This window comes from Dipodomys merriami, unplaced genomic scaffold, assembly GCF_024711535.1.
Source record: "Dipodomys merriami isolate MVZ:Mamm:240054 unplaced genomic scaffold, mDipMer1.0.p SCAF_6, whole genome shotgun sequence".
In the NCBI taxonomy this organism is placed as follows: Eukaryota; Metazoa; Chordata; class Mammalia; order Rodentia; family Heteromyidae; genus Dipodomys; species Dipodomys merriami.
In genome coordinates, this window is record NW_027206179.1 from 72,930,082 (window position 1) to 72,947,298 (window position 17,217).

Sequence of the window (17,217 nt, forward strand, 5' to 3'; positions counted from 1 at the left end):
TTATTCTAGAATCAAAGACTCCTTACTTAGAATGAATATTTGATTTACCTAAACTCTTTCCATGTTTTTCTTCTTTTTATAGTATATCCTACACTATGAATGATAGAACTCTGGGATAACAAAAACAACAACTACATTTTTACATATCTATAACTGCTGGACATTCTTCCTTGAGTCAGAATCTGCTTTTTTATAACTCTCACTTGTCAGTCTAAATTCTGACCTCAAGAGGTACAGAGAACAATGTCTTCCAAGTAACTCTTTTGAGGTTCAACATCCTTAATATATTTTCACAGTCTTTCATAAGAATGATTTTATGTTTCAGTGTCCTTTTGGTTACCTTACCTGGAACAATCCCAGTTTGTCAACACTTCTTTTACACGTGTTAACACAATTATCATCTAACCCGCATAAAACACCATTTGTTTTGAACTAGTTTTAGTCCAAGATTTCATTTGTTTTCTTTTTTTGAAATGAGTTTCAATAGATGACTCACAGTGAATTCTAATTCTGCTAAAATAAGAAATTTCTATTTATAAAGTTAAGTCCTTTTCTCTTGTACTATAGAGGGCACTATTATTTGTTGTGGCGAACAGGGTCTGAAGCTCCTCTGTTTGAGGAGTCACTCTGGCATGATATAAAGACCATTATTCCTACAGGTGCTAAAACTACTTATATATAAGCAATGGGGCACAGTTATTTGCTTGACACATAAGAAGGCTCAGGAAATGTTAGTTTTTCTCTTCTTCATTGAATTCAAAACATCTATTGAACATAGAGAAATGTGTTTGTTTCTCTGAAAGGAACTAGGGCTATACATACTTACAAAAGTTAATTGGCTTCAATTATTTCTGTGTGTATATCAAGGGTTATGAGATGAGAAAAATCAAAGCAAGAGTTTCACAGAACAGATGATATCTAAAAGAAGATCCTAATTTATCACTCGAAGAGCCAACTCCACAATAGGGCTCTTAATTATTTGCCACATATTCTTAATGAAAATATGCTTCTATGACCTTCCTACTAACCCAAATTTAGAAACCATGCTGAATTTCCTATTCTGCATACTGTCCCACAAAATAAAATTTTGCACATGCTAAACTGTCTTTAGCACATGCTACAGAGATCTGTTAATATGGACATACAATTACTCATTTAATAAATAATTTTCTATTTATAAGTTACTAAGGGAAAATGACTTAAATTTCAAAGTATCTCTCATCAGAGGGCAATTTGCTGACATGTCATCAAAGCACTGTGGTACAAAAACATCTAAGCATCAAGTTGTTTGGCCCAAATCTCTTAATAGTATAAAATTTTTAATTCAAGATAGTATTTCCATCTGTGCAGAAACCAATGACATGCTAGAGATGGCATAAAAGAAAAATGAGGCAGGGATTCAAATTAGACAGTATAATAAATCAAATGGTGAGCAGAGAGCAAATTGGGAAGTAGTCCAAAGGTATGTAAGAGTTCAATAAGGTGAAGAATTATGGGAGGACTTTTAGGTATGTAAGAGTTCAGTAAGGTGAAGAATTGTGGGAGGACAGACATCAGTGCTAGAGATTGAGCCCAGGGCCTTGGGCACGTTGGGCAAGAGCTCTACTGCTGAGCCAAAACTCCAGCCACTGTGATGTTGAATGTGGCAGGAACTATGTCTTAGTTTTCTTTGAATTCCTAACAACTAATACAATACACTTCAGGAAATACTTAATAAATCCACAGGGGAAAAATAAGATCAGCATTTTCTCTCCAGGCTATCTATCTACTTTTCTTTAAAAAAAAAAAAAAACAACTGTTCCAAAGTAGCACTAACTCATAAAAGCAAACCAAACTAACTTTCCTAACTTGGAGGCTTAGGGCCACAAGTATCTATTTTTCTTCCTAGTTTCACTGTTGTATTAATTTTCCTTCTTTGAGACTTTCTCCTTGTTATCTGTTGCTTTGCCTTTCTTGCTACTCTTTGCTATGCTAACTACAGTAGTAGTTCAAAAAGGAATTTATGACCACAGAAACTAACAATGAATAAAAAGAGGAGAGTAATTCCAGTAGTCATTAGGCTTTTCTCTTCCTGTTTTTGTCTCTTTCAGGATATATACAAGAAGTCTGAGGGTCTTTATAAAGATTTTAACCCCAGTTTACTACTCCTTCTATCTATATTCCATCTTGTAAATCTGGATAGACACAGAAAAGAAAAAAAGTTTCCCTTTGTCCTTTCCTGTGTTCCTAAAAATTCTGTCCAGTAATTTTAAGAGTTTTCATTCTTACAATGTATTATGTACAGAATGAGCTGTCTGATTTCCAGTGAAACAGAGAAACCTGGCCCTGTAAAAAAAAAAAATGTCTTCCAAATAATACTATTAGTACTAATTAGTACTGTTAGTACTCCAGGCACATTAGAAGTAAGATAGGCCTTTTGGTACTGAATGAAGGGGTTGCTGCACATATAAAATCAATTGATTTATGAGGAGGAGGTTTACAGATTACAGTTATAAACTAAACACTGAAATTTATAATTTAAGGTTTGATTATCTGACTGGGATTAGTATTTCTTGTATTTTATTTTCCACTGAAACAGTAATGAATATTTTCATTTGCAAATGTACTTGAAAAGATTGATGCAATATTAATTTAAATGTTTCAAATATAAACAATGTTTATTGAACACAATTTGACAAACATACTATTTTTAGACAAATTCTAAAATATCTGCTATAATGGAGACATTCAATCAAGTACACAGTCAAAAATTAAAATTATTTTCATGAAAACCTAATTGGCAAACTGAAGATAGGCAGAGTTTATTATATTGTTTATAAATCTTACAGTTTCTTTTTCTTTTTTTTGGGGGGGGGGTGCGGGGGTCACTCGTGGGGCTTGAACTCTGGGCCTGGGTGCTGTTCCTCAGCTCTTCAGCTCAAGGTGAGCACTCTACCACTTGAGCCACAACACCACTTCCAGTTTTCTGAGTGGTTTATTGGAGGTAAGAGTCTCATAGACTTTTCCTACCCAGGCTGGCTTTGAACCACGATCCTCAGATCTCAGCCTTCTGAGTAGCTAGGATTATAGGCATGAGCCACCAGAGCCCTACCTACAGTTTCTTTTAAGCTTATTATTATGTGAACACTCCCTATCATGAATTATCGTAACTGCCAGTTAGAGAAATTTCAGTTAGACAAATTTCTAACTCTAACACGGCTATTCATATATTTTTAACATCATTTGTAGGTCATACAAAATCAACAATATTGGCAGCTATGGGTAGCTGAGGAGAAACATATAAGAAACATATGTGTCTATATCATCATGTACCAAATGACTTCAAGGGCCTTAAATGGCCTACAGGCCAGACATTCCCTACTGCTGTTATAAGATATGTAAGGTTTTTCAAATGACAAGCTAAATGTTGAGCTAATTTTCTGGAAAGAGGTTAAAGAGTTAAATTTATTAGAAAGCTTAGGTAAAGTGGGAAGGAAGGAAGTACCATATAACCTGGTTTGCCAAGGACAGTCTTGATTTACAGCAGTCATGGGGTAATTAAGGTTTTACACTCTCAAAAGTATCTCAATTTGAATTCTTATTCATTCTGGTAAATGAGTGGAACCATTATGGAAATCAGTATGTCAAGTCCTCAGAAAATTAAAAATAGAACTTCTATATGGTCTAGCCATACCACTTTCTGGGTTCAGAACCCCAAAGAATCAGCTTACTATGAACATAATAAACTTATAGAGATAGCTGTATACTCATGTTTATTGTGGAACTATTCACAGTAACCATATGATGCAACCAGCTGAGGTGCCCAAAGATGTAGAAATAAAATGGACGAAGAAAATGTGGCTTATTTTTTTTACTTAGTCATAAGAATAATAAAATATGCTGTTAGCTGGAAAATGGATAGATCTGGAGAATAAATCATCCACAAAGACAAGTATCATATTTGCTCTCATTTATGGAAACTAGAAGAACACAACACAAAACAAAACAACTAAGGTCATGAAAATAAAAGGAGTACTACTAAGTAAGGGGAGAAGGAAAACAGGGAAAGGGAAAGGGAAAGGAAGAAAGGAAATCAAGAGGGCTGGAAATGTAGCTTAGTGGTAGATGCTTGCCTGGCATGCATGAAGCCTGGGCTCGATTTCTTAGTACCACATAAACAGAAAAGGCCAGAAGTGGTGCTATTGCTCCAGTGGTAGCCTTGAACAAAAAGAAGTTCAGGGACTGTGCCTAGGCCCTGAGTTCAAGCCCCAGGACTAGGGAAAAAAAAAAAAAAAGGAAAACAAGAAAGATTAATAGAAGGGTGAATATGATAAAAATATATTATATATGTAGAAATGTCATGAGGAAGTTCCTTACCATATACAATATAATATAAAAAGCTATCCTAATTTGGGTGATAATAAAGTATATGGTCACCCTACTTACTTTAAAGTAAAAATTATTAGATACTCCATATATACTGAAAGCCAAGAATTGAAATGGATACAAAGAAATGTAATACATGTTTTCTGTTCTCATTGTTTAGAATTAGTGGGGACACTGAATAAAAATTTTAGGTTAAATAGTAAATCTTTTAATAATTTTAAAAGTACAACTTGAAGAAACAACAAAATAACACAATTATTTGATAAATAAGTCATCCCATAATTGGTATTATGAGCTTTCAGAGAAGACAGGGATTACCTTCTACAAACAATAATATCACAGCATTATTACCATGTATTGAATACTTTATAGGCTGTCACGTGTGGGTAGGGTATATTATTTATATAAATTTTAGTTAACCCTCAAAATTATCTAATAATAATTAACCAGGATGGGATTTTTACTTATAAGAAATGCACTTACAGAAGTTAAGTAACATGTGCAAGATCATATAGGTAAAGGGCTAGGATTTAAATTCAGGTTCTCTCTCTATGTGTGTCCAAATATTACTGCTAGTGTCTCTATTTCTCTCTGTTTAGAACAACAGGAAATAACTGTCTCACAGTTTTGGAGAACAGAAGTATTAAATGTTTGTAAGTGTGGTTCCTTCCGATGGATATGCAGGAAAATCTATTCTTTGCCTGTCCTCTATATTTTGGTTGTCTCCTGGCAATCTTGGGAATTTCTTGTCTTAAAAATTCCAGCAAGGGCTGGGAAGGTGGCTCAGTGGTAGAGTGCTTGCTTTGCATGCTTGAGGCCCTGGGTTTGATTCCTTAGCACCACATAAGCAAAAAGAAAAAAGCCGGAAGTGGCGCTGTGGCTCAAGTGGTAGAGTGCTAGCCTTGAGCTGAAATGCTGAGGGACAGCGCCCAGGCCCGGAGTTCAGGCCCCACGACCAGACCCCCCGCCCCAAAAAAAGAAAATTCCAGCAAGCTGTATATGTCTATCTTCACATGACATTCTTCCTGTGTCTATGTATCTGTCTAAAATTTCCATTCTTATAGATAGCAGTCATGTTAGATTGGGACCCATATTAGCCAGTGACTCATCTATTGGTCTCATCTTCACATATGATGATTCTCATCAACTGAGGACAATTTTTCCCTCAAAAGATTTTTGCTGATGTCTAGAGATAATTCTAGTTGGAATAAATGGGGATAAGTATAAGTGGGAAGTGAGTAGTAACTAGGGCTTCTTTTAAAATATGAAATAATTCACAGGACAACCCCTTAGCGCTAAGGAAACGTTCAGTAAAGAAGATTATGACAAATATGTTAAAGGTTAGAACTCAGCTCAGTCTTAAAGTACTGGTAGCATTTGGACAGACTACAGTGGTGGTGACTAGGGTAAATTCTAGGTAGAGAAAATAGTACTGAAAAGTTCAGGAGCCAGTGAATAAGTTCACTTTAAAAAGACTCAAGGGAAGCAATGTTGGAGGAGATAGACTACAGAAATCTGGCCTGAATTCACTGAAGATTTGAGCAGAGAAGTAACATGAACAATCAAATATAGTAACAGTAGTCAAGAAGTTAGGACAAACAGACAAGTTAGGAAATGCTACTGCAACAAATGACAGTGTTCAGTGTTTGCGCTTTTATGCACTGGTAGTGAGAAAGAAAGGAAGAAACTACAGGCATATATACTATTATGTGTCATACTTTTTTTGCTGTTGTTACAAATGGCAATAAATTACTATTCTTACCTGTAATGCACTGAAATTGTCCATCTTCTCTTCTTATTGTAAATGCTTCCCCAGGGTTAACTTGTACCAGAATAACCTAAAATGAGGAAAAGAAGGATTAGTCAAATCAATAAAAGAGCACATTAGTATATTAAAAAACAAAATGTTTCTAGAAAGCAGATATAAGCTATTTCACTTTATGAAACTGAGAAAAATGGAGAACACACACTAATAATGTTGGTTTATTAAAATGAGTTTTTCCTAGGTCAAATTTAGGCCAGAAGTAAAGGGAATAGAAAAGGAAATAGTAGGGTTGGGGGAATGGCTCAAGAGCTTAAGGCCCAGAGTTCATATCCCAATACTTGGGGGAGGAAGAAGAAAAGAAAAAGAAACTAGTGCAAACTTTCATCAAAATGTCAATGAACTTCACTCAATAATTAAACACAGAGTTAATCCAGAATATTTAGATTATCTGTCAAGAGTTCATCAGTTGCCAACTATTGTTTGTCTAAAGTATAAATTGATAGGTGAGCATGAATTGATACTACTTGAATGTAGTTAAATCATTTTAAGAAATAAACTAAAATTATATCAAGAAATAAACTAAATTAATAAATATTAATAAAAGAAAATTACTAGAAACACTTAAACTCAGGGAGGACTTCGAACTTGCTAGGCAATTGCTCTACCAGTTGAGTAACATCCTTTAGGCTTTTTTGATCGTTTTTTTTCTAAATAGGGTCTGCCTGGCTTGGATCATGCTCTTCCTATTTGCAATTGCATGACAGGCATGGAACACTATGCCTAACCTTCCTTCCCTTTTTAAAAAAAATTGGTTGAGATAGAGCATCATAAACTCTTGGCCAAGGCAAAGTCCTGAAATCCTACCTTGTAAGTAGAGAGGATTGCAAGTATAAGGCATTGTATCCAATTCTGAGGATACTCTTCAAAGGTAAATGGCAAAAAATTAGTGCCTGGAAAAGAGCTGTTTCTTTCAAGCATCTTATGCACCCTGTCATATCTCTCCTGTTTTCCTAATAGTTTCTGCTAACCTCACGAGTCAAATTATAAGGATCCTGGACATACTAGAAAAACAGCAGATATAAAGACACTACGAACTTTAATGGTAAAATGCTAAAATATAATTATTCTTATACATAGTCTATATAACTGTCTTACCAATAAATGTAAACTATAGGTCAAAATAATCTCATTTATATATAAATTATATTTTAAAATTATTAGTATCTTAATAGTTTCAAATACAAGCTGTTTACAATTTTGTTTTTTTTATTCTATTTGAATCATAGTATTTTCTCCAAATACAGGTAAATAGAGGCTGGAGGTATGGCTCAAGTAAAAGAGACCTAGCCAAACAAGTAATTCCAGCAAGCATCAGACCTGAATTCAACACCAGTACTGGAAAACATCACAACAACTTCTCTGTCCCCCCCAACAGAAACAAAATAACAGGTAACTAATAGATTTGATAATTCTAGAGATTTGATTATTCTTTAGTAAAACCAATCCATTCAATATACCCTTGGTATCCATGGATATATGATTCTGAGGAGACTGTTGTTGAGGAAAACACCCAAATGTTCAGAGAACATGGAGTTCAGTACACTAAAAGTTCTCACATTTACCTATACTGCATCTACATTAGGTCTTAATATCTGTAAGTTGAAACTGCATGGAGTAGGCTACATTACTGTTACAAAAAATACAGTTGTACCTATTAACACTGCATACCAAAACTAAATCTTATTTTCTACTCTTTATCTTAAATACTGCAGATGTCTGATTCATTTTTCCCCATAACACTGCCAAACTTCTGCTAAGATATGTCACTTTCCGCAAATCTAAAAATTTCACCCTATCACTTAACACATTTCAATGCCCTTTGAGGCTTGGGAGGATGTCTGGAACTTTTACCTTGTTTCTTTTGCCTTTTGGACAATGTACTGTATTTTTAGAAAATGAAGTATAGGCAAAATACTCAGCAAATCACACAATGACTTAAAGAAATCTGATGATAATGCTGCACTCACTGAAAGCTTCTTATTAACTGAGAACATAATACTTGCATGAGAATTTTTGGTCTTACAATTTAATTTTTTATTTCATTAATGAGTTAACTAACCAAATAACTAATTTACTGTTTTTCACCACAGCCAGGTGAAGGAAGTCAGTGAATATAAGCTTACTGTAACTTTAAGTTTACAAACTAGTAAATTTCTAGGTTTAATTCACTAACAGAACTTATACTAAAAAAAGTCATCTCATTCCTTAATACTAATTACATAATATTTAGATTAAAATTATAAAATTAGATTGAAGTGTTAACTCATAAATACATACGTAACAAAACCACTTCCAGAACTTAAGCACTTTACTTACTGTTGCTTGCATCCTTTTCAATTTTCTCATACAATTGTTTCTACCACAGTTACCAACAGCTGCTCTAAGATTCAACTGTTTCTGCTCCCAAAGTTCCAATTTGTTCCAGTTCACTAAATATGAAGGTAATTTTCACTGGCAAACTGGACTTCAAACTGTCCTTAGTCTAATATGGCAACTTTTACAAACTTCATTCTGGTAGCATCTTACATTATTTTATAATGGTCCAGTGTAAATACATGTAGAGATGGGATGTCAGAGGTACAACTGATTATTAGAATACTCATCAACAGCCACTTCCAAGCTTGCTATCAAATTAGCCAATGTGCAGTAAGCATCTATTGTACATGAATGTATCTGGTTACCATAGTAACAAATAAACAAAGAACAGCAGTAGCATCTGATTCTTGATCATCCAATGTCAGTTAACAAATTAGATTTTAAGAGTAAACTGTTTCCAAATATATTTCATTATAAAGCTGTATATTTAGTAATATACTTTTTGCCTCTGCTCTTGGAGAATGTAAGTTTATATTTACTACATATAGATATGTATGTATGTTATATATACTACATGTAGATATCTATGTAATGAAGTAGACAGCATCATATTTAACAATAAAATATCCATAGAAATGATAATCTACTGGTTTAATTGACTCCACAAATTTAAACCATTTATCAAAGACTAGTAACTGTCTTACAATAATTTATTCCTGGATCATTAGTAATCACATTCAAATTATGCAAACATATAAAAGGTAAATACATCTAAAATAATTTTAACTGAGACAAAATCCAGACTATAAAATTTGTCCTACAGAGTACAATTTAGTAGTTCTTAGTATATTAAAAGCTGTACAACCATCAGCACAGCAAATTTTTAAAGTTTTGTTAATTCAAAAAGAATCTCTTATAAACTTTCACTACTGGTTTCTCTCATTTAGCATATTTTTCAGATTTATCCAAATTGAAGCACATATTGAAGTACTGCCTAGCAGTTTGTGGCTAATATTCTATTGCATATATATATATGCAATATATGGACATTTAGAAATAATCTGTTATCTATTATGAATGCTACTGAACAATTTTTGCACGGACATATATTTTATTTCTTTTGGGAAAGGAACTTTGGCCCCTATAGTAACTGTCTGAGGAATTTACATTTTCATTCCTACTACTAGTATGCAAAGTTTCAAACTTTTCCACATCTTTTTAATAATTTATCACTTATTATGTGACTACTGAAATTACAGCCATCATAGTAAGTATGATAGAGTATATCATTGTGGTTCTGACATCATTTTCCAAATAACTGTTAAAAATCTTTTCATGTGCTTGTACATAATTGTCAAATCCCTACCTTTTAGTTGGGTTGTATTTTTATCATTGAGTTATAAGAATTCTTTATATATTCGGAACACAAGCTCCTTATCAGATACTTGGCTTGTAAATATTTCCTGCAATTATTTGTCATCTAAATTTCTTCTTTCTTATTTATTTTTGCATCATTATTCTAAGTGAAGTACTGAAGTCTCCAACTATTATTTTTTGTCTCTTTTCCTTCAATTTTTTCAATTATCATTTCAGATATGTGGAAGCTCTGTCTGCTGTAAGGCCAAATGATCTCTTTTTTCACTATAAGGCTTGTAGTAGCTTTTCATTCAGTACTTGAATTTGAACTCAGGGCTTCACACTTGCTAAGCAGGCACTCTACCATCTTACTTTTTTTTTTTTTTTTTTTTTGTCTTGTTGGTCATGGGGCCTGAACTCTGGGCCTGGGCGCTGTCCCTCAGCTCTTCAGCTCAAGGCTAGCACTCTAACTTGAGCCATAGCACTACTTCTGGCTCTTTCTGCTTATGTGGTGCTGGGGAATCAAACTCAGGGCCTCATGCATGCAAGGCAAAGCACTCTTCCACTGAACCAACTTCCCAGCCCCCATTTGACCTATTTCATTAATCCCTCTTTTTTCTTTTTTATGGTTGGTCATGGGGCTTGACTCAGGACCTGGTCACTGTCTCTGAGCGCTTTTGCTCAAGGCTAACACTGTACCACTTTGGGCCACAGCTGGTTTTCTGATGGAGCTATTTTATTTCTGGTGTCAAACTATTTTATTTATTGACTAATTGGAGGTGAGTCTCACAGACTTTCCTGCCCAGGCTGGCTTTGAACCATGAGCCTCCAAAGTAGCTAGGATTACAGGTGTGAGCCATTGCAGCTGGCAATTATTAGCCCTTTTTTGCATTGGTCATTTTTGGGATGGGTCTAGTTTTATGCCCAGGCTGACCTGTACTATGATCTTTCTATTTGTGCTTCCCTTTGTAGCTGGGTTGACAGGAACATGCCATTGTGTTCTCTTGTAGCTTGAGATCACAGGCATATTCCATGATGCTGACCCTTTGGTTAAGGTGGAGTCTTATGAACTTTCATGCCTGGGCTGGCCTCAAACAGTGATTCCTCCAGTCTTTATTCCCAAATAGGATTGCAGGCTTTTTAAAATTTAAATTACAGCATTTTTTAAATTTAAAGTTAATTTACTTGGTATTAGTTTTGCTTCATTAATACAGAAAACTTCACTTCTATTTTGGTTATAGTTTGCAGAGAACCAAAGAGCAGTTTTTTTCCTAAAAGAAATTTTTCCTAACTGGACTGGGGGTTTTAGCCCAGCAGAAGGGCGCCTGCCTGGCGTGCTCAAGGCCCTTGGTTGGGTCCTCAGCCCTGGAAAAAAAAAAAAAGAAATTTTTCCTAACTATAGAATAGCCAGGAGTTAATTTAATAGAATATCAATGCTTTTGTTGATGAATCCTAGACTATATCAAAATCCACAGCTATTACATTTCATTGCTTTAAGGTATTTCTTTCAGAGTTTGATAACTCTCTTTCATAACAATATATCTTATTAAAGTATTATAAAATATTTAATATTTCTATTACAATTTTATAGTAGCTTGAATTATGTGAAAATATTCAGTTAACTGCTCAAATAAAATAGCTTGCCAGTTAGGCACTTAAAATAACATGCTAAATTTTATTTTTTGGAAATATATTCTTCAATAACAAATGAATTAGATGATATTGATCCCAGTTATTCAGTAAGAATCCTAATATTGTTTTGTGCCAAATATAAAAATCAATTCTAGCTTAAATTCTTTAGACCTGTGTTTCTTAATGACATTTTAGAAAGCTTCTTCCTTTTAGAGTACTTTATAATTTATAGCCAATTTGTAAGCCAGATTTTATTTTGGAACAAGAATTAACAGAGAATTTTATGCAGACATAGTACTTGAACATGAACAAAGTTATTTTTTTTAGCATTGCATAGCTGCATCTTTATCATAAAATTAAATTCTCAAAAGGCAATAATACAAGCAGATTTTCCAATGTGAATCTAGTATATAAGGCATCTTTTGTTTAAAAAAAACTTACAAATAACACCAGAGCTTGAAAAATGTATTTTCCCATGAAACCGCTGTTAGAAATTGCATGGTATAACCATATAGGAAGGGAAAAAACCTCCAGCAGAAAGGAGACTAAAATAATGGTTATATTCTAACCTTTACAAAAGCTTCTAAGAAAGAGGAATTTAACAGAAACTATTTTAATTTTCAGGCAAACATAGAGATCAATGTTTTAGATATCAAATTTTTGATTAAGGGTCTGGACCATAATTCTGGGGCACAATATTTTTTTGGGGGGGTGGGTCCGGTCGTGGGGCCTTAACTTGGCCTGGGCGCTATCCCTCAGCTCTTCAGCTCAAGGCTAGCACTCTACCACATGAGCTGCAGTGCCACTTCCGGCTTTTTTCTTTTTGCTTATGTGGTGCTGAGGAATTGAACCCAGGGCTTCAGGCATGCAAGGCAAGCGCTCTACCACTGAGCCACCTTCCCAGCCCCTGGGGCACAATATTATTGTCACAAAGATATGGGTTATTTTACTTTAGTACCTTAGTCATCTCAACTCTAAAGTTTATTAAATATAGCCTGGTATGCAAGTTATCAATTTTTTAAATACATGTATTCACAAATTTGTAACTTTTAAAACTTTAAAGCCTAAGTTTTTAAAGTACTTGTAGTTCAGATTTTTTGCTTCTGATTTCTAGTTAAACTAACAGAGCTTTCATCTCCATGAGTTAGTAATAAGATAGCACTATCATTAGGTAAAAGCTAATCTTATAAATTAATCTGGTAAGATTTTTTAAGATGGTATAAAAAGTGAAAAGTACCCTTGCTTTTCCTTGTTCTGTTTTTGTTTTCCTCTGGACATAAGGTTATAAATTTTCTAAAGGACAATTGTCAATTAATTGTCCAACCAAAGAGACTGCTTTTCATGAAAACTTACCAAGTTAACTACAAAAATGATGTGGGCTCCAAGGTTGCAAAATTCAGTTACCTATGATGTGGTTTATTTATTCTGATGTTCTGAAGTAAAGATCTGAGTTGTAAAAAGAAGGAAAAAAACCCTATTTTTACAATTATCCAGCAGGCTTTGAACAATTTTATCCTATATCTAGTCATATATTTATATAAGGTGAGGATTGATTACATTGCCAATGTAGGTAAAGAATAAACATGCTTTTAAAAGTTTAGAAAATGGAAGGACTTGGAAAAAAATCATATTAAATAAAGTAAGCCAGACCCAAAGAAACATAGGTCCCATGGTTTCCCTTATTTGTAATAATTAGTATACAATTAGGATAATCTTCCCAGATTAGCAGAATAGCTCAATAGCTATGTACATATGACCATATAAGATGATACTAAGCAAAATGAACTCCAAGACATGGACACAAGAGGTTTTTCTTTGTTGTTCTCAATGTACAACGTGATTTTGTGTGTGTGTGTGTGTGTGTGTGTGTGTGTGTGTGTGTGTGTTTTTCCCCCTATGGTTTATCCCCTATTGTCACTGTATTTGATTTTGGTACCCAGGTATTGTTTATATGTTTATCTGAACTAGGGAAGGGAAGCGGAACAACAAAATGGTGAGGCAAAGGACAAAAGGAGAACCTATTCAACAGCGATACTCACAAGACAATATGTTAGAAATGATCTGCACAACTTGGTGGGGAGATGGAAAGGAGGGAAAGAGGGAGAAAAATGAGGGAGGAGGTAACAAGTTAGACAAGAAATGTAATCACTATCTTACGTAACTGTAACCCCTCTGTATATCACCTTGACAATAAAATTAAAATTAAAAAATAGTTTATATAACAAAAAAAGCTAAAGTTAGACTAGAAAAAAATGTTAGATTTTACACAGAATAAAACACTACATTTTTGTTCTACCAAAGCCCCATTTTGGATGATCTCCCTGAAAATTACAATAGAATATGGACCTCTGAAAATCTATTTTTCCATAGTAACACTGGTCAAAACGGTCCAATTCAATCTTTTCAAAACTCTAGGGATTAACTAAAGACTTGAAACAACTGACTCAAGGAAGCCTAAATCCTCATATGAACAAGGAGCTTTGAACCATTTTAATTAACTCTTTTCCTTCTCCCCAACTTCATAGTAGCCTTGAAAATCTACAGCTTCAAAGTCACAGTAATAGTGAAAACTAGACTAATTAGCCACCAGAGAGGACAAATGAGTTTGCTGTTCCCTAAGAATTTCATCTCCAAAGAACTGTCATCATCTGATCTATCTGGCAGTTTCCTGGAAACCTCCGGTCACATGGCTTGTCTTTATTTGACCTGACTGAGAGCTCCCCTTACTGTAAACAATATAGGGGAGTTGGTTAGCTTCACAGTTGCCTGTGGAAATAACAAGTGGAAAAACAAGAAGCCCACCAAAAACCCTAAAGGAAAAAGTAACTGCAGAAAAGATAGCTACAGTCAGCTTTGAATAGCTCCAACATAGTCAAGACAAAGAACAGTATAAACCAAGATTCATTTTGGTATAATAGGCATGCTTATTCAAGTGTTGTATCAATAGTTACTAATGTCCTTCCCTTCACACTGAATCAAAATTTCCTCAGTACAAATAATACAAGGGCTTCTCACCTTCATATTCTGGAGATTAAGACCAGAATAAATGATTAGGAATCTTACAGACTTAGTTTTTGTCTTTTAGAAGCTTTTTTACTAAACTTAGTAATAACACTGCTATAATTTTTAATTTTAATATTCACTTCTTAAGACTTATTAAAACTAAATGAAATAATGCATGTAAACAGCTTGACTTAATATGTGACACATATTAAGGTTCAAAGGGTGGATGCTATAAATTTTATTACCTCTACTTATACATTCCCAAATACCTTACAATCAAATAAAGTTCATACTCCCTCAAATCCCCAACGTGCTGCTGTTATTTTTATTGTAGAAAACTATGTATTTTCCTAAATATTTTGTATCTTAACTTAAAGTAAGATTAGTCCCTACAACTCAAGAAATTCCAACTTTATAGCCCTAACCACCTTGCTTTAATGGCTCATACACACAGCCATTATTTCCCCTGCTCTTAATCATTTATGAGCCAGGTACAACAAACTAGAAACCATGTAATGTTCTTTCGAATTATTACGCAGTCAAGAATTCAATGGGTATCTTACAATTTAAGAAGAGTGAGGGAAGGAATAGGTAGAGGAGGGATGGGTGAGAATACTAAAAGGGGTAATATTGGTCAAGATGTAGTGTATTCTAAACTTTTTAAAGTAGAAGTACTTAAAGGAAATAAGAATAAGAATAAACCTTAGCCAATTCTAGACAATTGCTCTGCTCCTCTTTGCCTTTCTTGCAGCCTTTTCCAATAAAGGCTTTAGTCTAGGCTTTCTCCTAGCTTTCTTGTTTGTGACACAGGGTTTCACTATGTAGTCTAGCTGGTCCAAATTCATGATTCCCCTTCCTCAGCCACCCCAGCTTAGATTATAGGCATAAGCTGCCATGCATAGTGTTTTCTGTAGCTCTTCTTCTGTTACCTAGCCACAATCTAATGTATTCCTCATACTCCCTACCTTTTTTTGAAAATGTAATAGAACCATTCAGTGGTATCTATTTATCTGTGTTCTTTCTCAGATGGTACAAATCAGAAAAATTACAAATCAGGAAAAACAGCAAAATAAAAGACTATTTAAATGGAGATTTTGATCAAGAAACTTGATAACCAGATCAAGCATTTTTAGCTTTGATTTTTGTTTTTAGTGCAGGGGATCAAAGTTCTAGGACCTGGCATAAACGAATTACATTCTCTGTCATTAAGCTACACACCAGCCCAGGCTGAGTATTTTAATTAAAACGCCAAGTATGCTCTATCCCTTTGGAAGATAAATGTATAGGAATTAAAGAAAATGGTGTTAAATTAATAAACTACTGAACCACATGACAAACCAAAGTATCTGAACTTTTGATGGTGGCAAACAAATAAAGCTGGGCATTCCACTTGTGGTGAAGTTCATATTTCTTTTTTTTTTTTGTCACAAACACATTTTAATTTTCACAAGGCAAATTGTCATTATCGTGGTCTATACAGTTTATGAATTCTATGAGCTTTGACAATACAAGCTATTTTTTCCACATCAGGTGATGTTTACATTTCTTACCTTTTGCTTAATGTGGGCTGTTCCCACTTATTCTGTTCCTCCTCCTGGCTTCCCTCTGTTTCGTGCATGTATCTATCATATATATGGTCTAGAACATGGGAGTCACTTAGCAATGATATGACAAAATGGGTGGCTGTCCTTTGTTTCTTGATGAAGTTCATATTTTCTAAAGCTGATCTAATCTGTAAATCTATCAGGGCATCATAATCACTTTTATATGTTTTACTTCCTCTACCAGAAAGGAATATAAAATCAAATCAAACATATGACTAAGAATACAAAATGGTATAGCTTCTTTGGCAGATAGTTTGGTTTCTTACAAAGTTAAGTTTTACATTATGATCCAACAATCATTCTCCAAATGTGAAACTTATGTACATCTAGTAGTCCTCACTTGAGTGTTTATTGCAGGCTTTATGTATAAATGTCCCAAATTGGAAATCCTAAAGTAGTCTTTAATAGAGTGATAGATTATAGATAATAGATTACTAGATTAATGGATTAATTTGCTAGGATATCTATACAATGGGAGTATTATTCACTAGTTTCAAAAATAAAAATCAGGCATTAACCCATTAAGAGAAACTGTCTAGACCAACTGTCTTCCTTCTAGAGAAGTAAGTTTGAAAAGGCTGTTTGAATTCAACTGACATTCTGGAAAACATAAGATTATAAGAGAATAAAAGGATCAATGATTGTTGGAGGTTCAGGGTAAGCAAAGAAGGGATAAATTGGTAAAAAAAAATGGGATTCTTAAGGTAATAAAACAATTCTGTATCATACTAGAATGGTGACATAGGACATTATACATTATCAGGCATGTCTCAACTGATAAGAGCACCAGATATGAGTAGAAAAGCCAAATGAGAGTGTAAAGCCCTGAGTTCAAACTCTGGTAGCATTAGCATGTGCTGACAATAGTAGTGCACGGGTGTGCACGTGCACACAGAGGCAAAATGCAAAGAACAAATATAACAAAACCCCAAAGAACTATAAAACACCAATGTTCGTGCATATGATTCTATCGCCAAGTGCTAATACACTTCTAGGGGAAACTGTAGGAGAGATCATATGTAAGAACTCTGTACTGTCTGCTCAATTTTTCTTATAAGCCTTAAGCTGCTTGTAAAAATGTCCATTAATAAAAGAGTAGGGAGTGGGATTCCATAA

General features: G+C 34.2%; 1 protein-coding gene across 5 annotated transcripts in view; it reads right to left on the bottom strand.

The window, feature by feature from the left end:
• The window catches only part of Fndc3a (fibronectin type III domain containing 3A), a 118,339-nt gene that overhangs the window by 76,273 nt on the left and 24,849 nt on the right, over positions 1-17,217 (bottom strand). For 4 of the 5 annotated variants that reach the window (XM_070003177.1, XM_070003179.1, XM_070003178.1 and 1 more), the window contains exon 3: positions 6,128-6,203. In XM_070003177.1, the coding sequence (XP_069859278.1) occupies positions 6,128-6,203 (76 nt within the window). Of the gene's footprint in view, positions 1-6,127; positions 6,204-12,847; positions 12,941-17,217 lie in introns of all 5 variants that reach the window. The other variant, XM_070003183.1, reaches the window with a different exon arrangement.